At 36.9% G+C, this 10,447-nt stretch overlaps 1 protein-coding gene across 16 annotated transcripts in view; it reads right to left on the minus strand.

The window, feature by feature from the left end:
* Positions 1 to 10,160, minus strand: part of LOC121324311 (transcription factor 7-like 2) — a 48,761-nt gene extending 38,601 nt beyond the window's left edge. For 3 of the 16 annotated variants that reach the window (XM_041266024.1, XM_041266023.1, XM_041266022.1), the window contains exons 1-3: positions 9,712 to 10,115; positions 9,506 to 9,578; positions 8,145 to 8,251 (exon numbers count right to left, since the gene is read on the minus strand). In XM_041266024.1, the coding sequence (XP_041121958.1) occupies positions 8,145 to 8,251; positions 9,506 to 9,578; positions 9,712 to 9,906 (375 nt within the window). In that variant the 5' untranslated portion in view covers positions 9,907 to 10,115. Of the gene's footprint in view, positions 1 to 6,853; positions 6,923 to 8,144; positions 8,252 to 9,505; positions 9,579 to 9,711 lie in introns of those variants that run through there. The other 13 variants (XM_041266026.1, XM_041266025.1, XM_041266036.1 and 10 more) reach the window with 11 other exon arrangements.
* Positions 10,161 to 10,447: the final 287 nt, after the last annotated feature.

Genomic DNA, 10,447 nt, shown 5'->3' on the forward strand with positions numbered 1-10,447 from the left:
CGAAGTGTGCAGACCTTCTGGAGCCTTTTCAGGCTAACAGGGCCAGCACACATGAGTGTGAGGTGACTGCTGTGATGCCTGACTACCTGGCAGACTTGCCCAATTGTGTATCAGATACTGCTCTCACAGCAGGGTCCATTGAGAATCCAAGAATTAACTGAATAACGCTGTAACCACGGTGGGAAAAGAGCCACATGTTCTTGAATTATCTCAGTATGGGATATGACATCTACTGTTAACTGCCAGACTCTTTACTTTTTTTTTTAAACCAAAAGCAAGGTGAGTACCTTACATGTTTATAACAATTTAAAAAAATAGATCCATACATATAGAAAGAAGTAAATAAATATATAAAAGAAAGTAAATGCATTTCCCGGCATGCTATTGTTGTTGAATATGCCCCCTAAGTGGCTATTTATGTGAATTAGAGTTAACATAAAGACAAGGGTTATGATTTTATATTTACTAAATCAATGAGTCAATGCACACATTACAGAACATTGAAACATTCGTTTTAGTTATTTTTCTCCAACCAAATACTCTTTTAACTTTTTATTGGAGTCGCAGTGCTTTCTGGATTGTCAACACAGGCAAGACACCATGGCAGAAATGCAATGCACATCATGATTTAAAAAGCCTCCATTCTGAAACCAATAACATATATGTAACATGATAGCACCTAAAGAAATCCTTCGTGGTAATGTTAAAGTGTTACTGTTCTGTAATCAATGATGCTCCATAAGTTTCTGATTCCCTCTATTTCTTCCAAATGTTAAAGATTAAAAGATCTAGATGCTCACTAAAGGACAATGGGACTGCCTAACTGTATGTGCTCATACAATTCATACCTCCTACAGACAAAGAAGTTGGATCTTGGAAGGGACAATAATCCCTGTCCCATGCACATATGCGTCTACCATAAAGCAGAGTGGAATTTTACTGATTTATTGTGACTGTAATTTTCCTGCAGTACTTTCTTTTACAATTAGCAGGTGGAACCAGCTCTTGTCCCTGTCTTTACACTTCACAGTGCACGCTTTTCTCATTTAAGGCATCGGTATGTTCCCCTGCATTGCTCATTCCCTGTGCCAGACACTCTGACACACACACTTTTAGACCGGCAGGTAAAACGGTTGAATGTGTCATTAGTTTGTAATGTGACCTTACAGAAGAACATTTGATTTGGAGTATCTGTCATCAATATGTCACAACTGAATTATAGTAATTAACTCACTGCAACAGTTGCACAAGACTGACAACAGAACACTATTATGCCCTGCAGACTCACATACAAACTAAGCAAATAAAAACAAGAAAGCTTTTAACAGCCTCAGAAAAGGCGCAGATACTGCCACGCCAACACAGACACATAGGCGCACACACAGGCAGATACCCAGGTATAACGTTACTGCTTCAGTTTAAGGAATCACTATGAAGGATCAGAAGAAGCACCAGCCCACTCCCCAGCCTGGTGTTACCCCACATGCATCCAGCTATTTTGTAAACTGACAGCTGGAAGATCTCAGCAGCTGGTCCTGAGGGCTGTGAAAAGCTCTGTTCACACAGCAGTGCTGTGATCCCAACTGCAAACTGTGACAGCCACTTTTGAACGTCACACTTCAGGGCAAGCTATTTCCTATTTCGCTCAGACTTCCAAACATGCCGAGTTTAAACAATAAAAAAAAGGAACCAAATGGGACAAGGATCCCAGTATAGTGCAAAGGCATGGGCTGGATGACATTGGAACAGAAGGTAGTCTACTGGTTAAGTAGAAGAGACATACAACATGCAGCACAACTGGGATTATGCTTATCTGCAGTGACATCTGTGAAGCAGACATACTGGAAAACCTTCATTTGCAAGCAGTAGAGAGCGGCTGAAGTCATAAAAGCTATTTAAAACACTGCAGCAATTTGCTTTGAACATGCACAGAATGGCACTTTCCTTTGCTGCGGCCAAACATTTCCAAGAAAGAAAAAATGCTTCTACAAGGACCACATTACCATTTTGTAGAGAATGTGACCATTTTGAAATAGGCAGTAAATCCCAAAACACAAAGCTTCTGAACTACGCTAGAGCTCTAAATGCACTTTAAGACTGGGTTAGGCAGAATGTGATTCTCGTTCATTTAAGGTCCAGGTTTCAAAGTACACACAAAGAACAACTTTGAAGTTAATTCTGTTTTAAAGAAAAATTCCTCTGGAAGACTTGCTACAGACACTACCTTTTTATTATGTTTATTGCCATATAATACCACCTGTTTGTTAAGGCCTCCCACAATCATAAGGCAGGTTTGTCTATAAAAAGATATATATATATATATATATATGCTTTAGCGTATTTCCTGTGCATGCAATAGGTCTGCATCCTTAGCGGAATGAAAACCTCTTGGTTGTGACCCCCTAATCTTAGTATGACTCATCTTTAACTTAGGTGCAAAATTAAGTGTGCTGTGGAAGGTTAGGTGCTTACCTGGTTGAGAAAACGTTTTTTGAAGTCTATCGTTTCAAAATATTTTAATAAACCAGTGCAACGTTTTCATTTTTGATATAGCTGTTCCTTAATTATTTAATCATTTAACATGGTGGCAAGACAAATGAAACAGAAGGACACACACAGTGCTCCTTGCACCAATGCATCTGACTGCATGTATATTTTTGTAGAAGAATCGCTTTGACAATGCCTGTAATTCTCTGTGTTGTGCAGGCAGTGGTTACTTTGAACAGAAGTAACCGCAAGGCATCTTTCTGGTATATCCAGGTGATTCCCTACTTGTGGTTCATTAACTCAGGTCTGAGAAATCAGCAGCTGTGAATAAATAGTCCAGCCCTGTCTCTGAGGCTAACTATATATGTGGTACAAACAAAGGGAAATGTTTTCCACACCTAAGTGGCAGAACTATAGAATTGTGCAGGTGTAACTGGTGATCCATACAAGCTGGCTATAGGTCAATGGTCACAAGCCACTCCATGTGCAATTAAAAAAACAACAAGAAAAAACAGCTCTACAAAAAAACAATCAGAAAATAAAATAAAAAATAAATAAACAGCTATTTCCCAAAAGCTCTATCTGCCAGTATAGCAAAAATTAAATAAAGCCCATTACATTCTAAAACTGTGATTTTAAGAGTCAACAAACTGCATTGAAATTGTTATTATTTGTGGCCATCAGCGTGGCTCAGACATTTTGTTTGAGGAGGTGTTATGAAGTGAAAATATGTCTTGCATTTGGTACGATTCAAATTACTCTAAACCAGTGAGTCTTTAACTAAAATGAACTTCAACCCCTGAGAGCCTTTAACAAGGCTCATTGCATGCTCCTGACTATGAGACACACATCAGAGCTGGGACTTTAAATAGTAGCTGCTTGGATCCAATTCTTATCATCTCTATTTGAATAGAACCCAGATGACTTAGTCATTTCCTGCTGTCCCTTTTTTTCACTTTCCCCTTTCCCAGGACTTTGCTGTACATTGAGAAACAAACCCCCATGCCATGTTTTATAAGGGTTAATTGAAATATAGGCTATTCTCCTACATTGCATCACGTAAAACTGTTTCTCCATACTTTTTTGGTGCGAATGAATAAGTGTTTGAAGGAAACATACTGTACAGAATGGAGAACAATCTCCCACAAAATAAACAAGCATCTTTCCCTTTCTCAAAGTAATCCAGAGAAAGCTGCTTATAATTATCAGGTAAATTCAGATACTTTTTAGCAGGTCTCTGAGGATTAAAGGGTCTAAGCTGGTCTGCCTGCCATTGTTTACCCACAGATTTAGGTATGGTTTAACAAGCCAGTGTGAACAGTACTTCACAATGCGAAACAGAGAAGTGTGACCCGAGAAAGCGTAATCCATTTCTCTACATAACAGGGCCCTTGATCTAAAAAGATGACAAACACTTAAGGGTTAGCTAGCCTGGTGCACCAGTTAAACAACAAGGGATGAGTAATTTGACAAACACAAGAAAAAGAAAAAAAACGTTCCCATAATTAAACAATTCCTCAACAACAAAACGAGAGGAATCCAAATACCACACAGCCATGCAGTTCTGCAAAAGTCCTTGTTTGTTTGGTCATCTACCCAGCAAGCACTGCTGAACTGGGATTCATTTTAAAGCCACTTCCAGTTTGAGACAAGCCTGGGAACTGGGTGATCTGAAGGACAAGAAGGTGGGATGATGCACTGCAGTAGGGGAGCTCACAGTGAAAACCCGAAACCCCAGAACAGAAGCATCCACTGACTCTTCTGCTACCTGGGGGTTGTCTTCATTCTCAAACTGTATAAGATTGCTTTCAGATGGGAAACACTGAGCTTTCTCTTTGGAACAAGTACATTTTCTATTAAAAAAACGATATATATATATATATATTCTTGCAGCTTTCCTAAGCAGACTTTCTGATCTGCTCCTGCAACTACAGCTGAACCGACTGATTTTCACCTCTGCCCCCCAAGCTGAGTAATTAAAGTGTTAAGTACAGTAGGTGGCAAAGGATCAAATGAATGGGTGTGAATGACCAGTCTCTCCCTCTCGGTGGGGGTAGGTCACTTTGTTCTTTATTTAACAATCACAGAGGGTCCTTGTGTCAACCTCATCCTTTAAATTTTGTTCCTGATTATCTACACATTCCCTTTAAGACAGAGAGAGATAAAGGAGTCCTCCGCTCTCTAAGTGTAGACAACTCAGTCTGGTGGTCAAAAAAACAGAGGAGCAGGAGACCGCTGCTTTGAGCAAACAACTCATTGTGCTTCAGTACTAAAACTCACAGAGTATGGTTAACAAAAATGCTTAAACTAATGTGGTACACTTGGCAATCTTAGTATTGAAATAACAAACACGTTAAATGGATGGAATCCTTTATGTTCATATAAGACTTGAGTAATTTGTTTTCCCACACTGATCATAGAAAACTTCACCATTTCCAGCCAAGCATCACAAGCAACCTTAATAACAAACAAATAGACGATTAAATAAATACAAATCCCCTAGAATCTTATGTTTAATAAAAAGTCTTTCAGGGTCTGTCGGATACATATTTGGTTGCATGTTATCCAACAGAGTTTGAGAAGATCCTCTGAAAGGAGTCCGTATTCCTCAGCCCTGTCCCTTTGTTCAGTGCTGATTAGATTGAGAGAGTAGCCCCCTTCTCTAGTCAAACCAGCCATGAGCATCTTCTTAATCCCTCAGGGGACGACTGGTGGGGATGAGGAGAGACCTCTGAACTCCTGGGCTGACACTTGTTATCTCAACATTTCAACTTATTGAAAATGTTAACAAGCCGTCTACAGCAGCAACACAAGTGATATGATGAGAACGTTTCTATATTCTTTTTGCTTTGCAGATTTGCCTCTGACAAATTCAGGGTATTTGTTGACTTTGATTAACTCTAATCATGTACATTTTAAATCCCTATCCGAAAACAAGAAGGATGCATTCCAAACAATATGACAGAACATATTTTCTTGATAGTTTCAGAATATGAACCTTTTGCACAGCCAGTCTGTTCTGATTAGAACCAACCCTTTCTTCCTGTCATTTTTCCCTCTGATAACTGTTTTAATATTTATATTTGTTTCACATTAAAAATGCTACATCAGAAGAAGCTCATTACCTTAGATTTAACTTATTTTTATTTTCCTGAAAATGCATTTCTTGAGTTGGTAGCTAGGACTGTAGCGATAAGCATGATTGCACTTATTTAAATTAATAATTTAAAGGTACTCAAACTACTTTTCAGTAATATGCATAACAATAAGGTTAAGGGGAATTAAATCCTAAATGTAATTTAAAAACACAACAGTCAAATAGACAGAATTTTATTACTAAGAAATCTGTTGCTGTGGATTTCTGTAACTTTAACTGTAAATGTCCATATACTGTATCTTGAAGAACAGGATAGTTTTTATTTATTTATTTATTTTTTTTTAAAATAATGTATTTAGTTAAATTAATTCACTTTTAAATAGCAATGTCCCTAGATAACAATCACACTTCATTATATTTTTTTGCAGTTAATATACAAGTGGCATAATCACAAAAAGAAATCTTATAAAGTTACTTTTTTATAGATAGAAGATTGAATTTGACAACTTCAATGCTGTTTTTACATGAAAGTACATGGAAGGAAGTACAGTTAAAATACGAATATTCAAAATATTGGGTATTATTCTTTAAGAACGTTATTTTTAGAACAATGGAATGATAATAACTAATAAATAATAATAATAATAATAATAATAATAATAATAATAATAATAATAATAATTATTATTATTATTATTATTACAGCCTAGTAAGACCCTCTTTTGCATTGTGTCATACACAGTGCCTTTGGGCTCATCTGGAAATATACAAGTTCCCTGTAAATCCTGCTGATACATGAATGAAATACCTTTCAAACCACTGAGATTTCTCTCCTAGACACCAATCTCTTATGCTTTAATCTGTCTAAACTTCCCTTTAATGTAGCAGGTATCTCCTGTAAAGCTGCTTATTAATTACAAAGAAACACCAGCAAAGCAAGAAGAACCCAAAGAAAGAACACACAAGAACAGTCTACTTTACCCTTCTGATTAGAAGCATTCGAGTATTTTTACACCTTGGTCGAACCATTCTTCTGCACATAATCAATTTGCACTAGTATCTGCACCCATATGCACCTAGTTAACAACCAAGCTTTGAAATCTAAACATATTCTTACATAATAATATTTTTGTAGTATCTCTTTAATATTCATTGGAAAAAGAAAAAAAAAAAAAAAATATATATATATATATATATATATATATATATATATATATATATATATATATATATATATATATGATTAATAATATATTTAAGGTAACAAACCTCTGAGTGGTTGTATTGTTCCTCTCCGGTATACATTTCTCTAATTGAATGAACTTCAGTTGTATTAATTTAAAGAACATAAAACCCTCCTAGTGGCTCGTAACAGGAACCAATTAGTCCTTTATAGCTTTCTTTATAGTGGGCTGGGTATATATTTCCTTTCACATTGTACACCTTTCATCGGCACTTTGGCGTACAAAAATAAACGGCTTTCAACAGGAACAAACCCCCCTCTTCTTCAGATTTAAACACACTGTGGTATATTATGACCGCTTTAGAAACGTATTTAGTTCAGAAAATCTAATATTCCTCAAACACACTCCATGGGATATTTTCTGACTTATAATCTGACAAACTGACAATCCTAGTTTGTGATTACAGTACTGTGTGTAAGGTCTAGTGTGGTATTATGTAATATAATTTGCTTGCCTGCCTGCACTGTGATTGTTTGAATTTACTAGTGCTGATAAATAGGAGGCAATTAATTCATTGCCGGAGATGTTACATAGAACCTCTTCTCCATCCAGACAGTAAAATGATGAAATGCATCCACTGTATTTGCTTTTTTGCAACAGGATGTTAGGCCCTGTTTACAGTGCTCTTCCAAGGGGAGCGCTGTGTAGTTATACAATGATACGATTAAAGGGGTAGAATTAATAATTCACGAGTGGAAGTCTCGAACGCATTGGAACCATGGTAACGCTGTCTGTCCTTCAGGTATTTACAATATGTGCGATAATACTGAACTTCTGGGAGAAGTCATTTCCTCTTAGTCTTATTAGTTGCAAACAATATTCACCTTTTGACTGTTTAACATCTAATATTTCAGGGACATTTTGTAAATGTATAACCACAGTAATGGAATTCTGCTGAAACTAACGAAGCAGCCATCGGTATGACTCTCTGTGCTTTAGTGTCTGATTGCAGTATACAGCTCGATGTCTTGCACAATGTCAATGTGCTCCAATGATGTAGGCCCAATATCCAGCAACAATGCAACCCTTAGCCCTTGCTAATAATGCTACAGCTTCAGCAGTGGAACTTTTTTATTTTTACTATAGTTGAATGCGAAGTACTGTTGTAGTTGGTTGGCCTAAGAATGATGTGCTTGTTTTAAGGCTAATCACTGTGCAAAAAAAGCAAATAAAATGCAGCAAATAAAATGCAACCTTGTTTTTTCTTTTTTGCATTTCACAAAAGCTTATTCAGTTCCGGGGGGGGGGGGGGTTCTGGATTAAATGTACATTTTAAAATTAATTCCCTCGAAATGTTGGAAAATTGACAGACTTACCGATGCAGACATAGATCCATTCTGAAGGTATGGATCAGGCAGCATCAGGAACGGATATCCAGAATATGCATGTCCTTTATACATTCCCCCATCTTGACGTTTCGACACTTTGGAAACACAACAAATAGAGTCAACATACATACAATAATGCTCTTAAAAATGGTCCGTAAGAACAATTTGCTGCATTTGTCTATATGACATGTTATTGTTTTGTTAAACATCCATTATCATTTTTTTTAATGGCAACAATTGTGTGTTTCACATCTATTAGCATAGACCCATTTATTAAAAGTAAGGTGTACTCAACAAGACAGCTGTCTCCCTGTCACTCAGAGGGCGGAACCACTGTGTGGTACTGAGTGGGTCAGAACATAACAAGACTCCTCCACCATTCTACTTCAGTCTGACAGCCACAGCGCACAGCACCAGTAAAGGCACTTCTGCTTGGCTAGTTGGTTTTTATTAGTATGTCCTTTGTTTTGGTCTTTCTCTGTGCAGACATATTTGTGGTTCATTTGTACCAGTTGTGGTGGTGGGTTTTCAGTGCAAACTCGTATTTATATAAAATGACAGAGCTTAGTAGGTGACAATTTAAAAAAGAAAGTACAGTTTAAGAAAATAGTAGCCATTGTATAACTATGCCTTTCTGTTAGTCAAAGTGGAACGATTGCAAACAGAGTTCCTTTATCATGAGACAAGACCACCCCCCACCCCCCCCCAGACAGCCCATTGAACCCTAGAGTAAAGCATTCAACCTATTATTGCTAGATTGTGTATCCTAGCACCATGTCTATCCTAGTATACACTACATGAATCAAAAGCAGGCACAATTGTGAAAAAGCATTAAAAAGCACTACTACTACTACAACTACTACTACTACTACTAATAATAATAATAATAATAATAATAATAATAATAACTAATATTTTATTTAATATTAAAAATTAATATGTAGTGTCATTAGATTTATCGAAATTAAAAAGTAAATTTAAGAAGTAGTTTATTTAAGGAAAAGTAACTGTTCCGTATGTTCAGGTGCCATATATCATGAATCCTTACTCGGCACATTGGCAAAGATTAGGAATCAGCCGTGCTAACGTTTCTATTTTAGAACTATGTGACTATAAGTCTTGATTTTAATCATTTGCCATACTTCACTATATATATATATATATATATATATATATATATATATATATATATATATATATATATATATATATATATATATATATCAGTGTTCATAATTGTGTAGCCGCGTTGCAGCGGCACTGGAGTTCTGAAAACCACTAGATTTACCGTAACCTACTGTCACACGCATCCTAACAACATCTGTATGAAAGAAGTGTTGCAAACTCACGGTCTTCCAGGTGATCCCGAGCAAGATTGTCTGTGTAGGCTCTCTCTTCTTCTGCACGTGCACGCCGGATTGCCTGTGAAATCCGGGCGGATAATAAAACATGTTTTGTGTTGTTCTTTTTTAGAAAACATCGGTACAAACTTTAACAAGGAAGAGAGATCAAAGATCATATTAAAAACGATAACAGCGCAGAAATGATTCCTCACCCCAGGGTCCGCAACACTGCCGGCATTCTGGCTGATCTCAGATTCATTCACCAAAGAAGACTTAAGATCTGCCAAGTCTCTCTCGGTTAACGCGTTTTCTTGAATTTTTTCCTCTTGCTCCCCTTCATCTTTGAAGGCAATCATTTCATCGTTAGCTCCCAGATCATCTCCTCCACCACTATTTAACTGTGGCATTTTTGCTAAGAAAACAAATACAAGTTTGCTTTGGAAGAAAGCCTGACACCGAAACTTTGGGTCTGCTTTGTCTTAATGCACACAGATTTGGCAAATGAAATAAATAAATTAACAAAAGTAAGAAAAGCACAACAAAAGTTGTTAAGCTCAGAAGTGGCTCCGCACAGTGAAAGTAACGCAGCACAGCAGCAACAACTAATACTTTTGCGCAGCCAGACAAGGCGAGAGCTCCAAACATCAAAGGGCACCGCCTGGTGATTGACAGATTCAATGACTTGTTGGGGGTTGTACAATTGTTCCAGCAAAGGTTCCGCTCTTAAAGGGACACCGCTTTTTTTTTTCTTTTTTTTTTTTCTTCTTTCTGGTAGTTTGCAATATTCATGAGTTTAAAAAACTTACAAGAATTATGCAACCCAATAATGCCGGATTTGTGAATTGCAACAACAAATTAAGCGCACTGGACCTGTTTGGAAATTGTCTTTGATTCAAAGCTGCAGATTTTGCAGTTTAAAAAAAATAGTAACATGCAGTCTATCAATGA

The sequence above is a fragment of the Polyodon spathula genome, chromosome 12 (genome assembly GCF_017654505.1).
Source record: "Polyodon spathula isolate WHYD16114869_AA chromosome 12, ASM1765450v1, whole genome shotgun sequence".
NCBI classification, from domain to species: Eukaryota; Metazoa; Chordata; class Actinopteri; order Acipenseriformes; family Polyodontidae; genus Polyodon; species Polyodon spathula.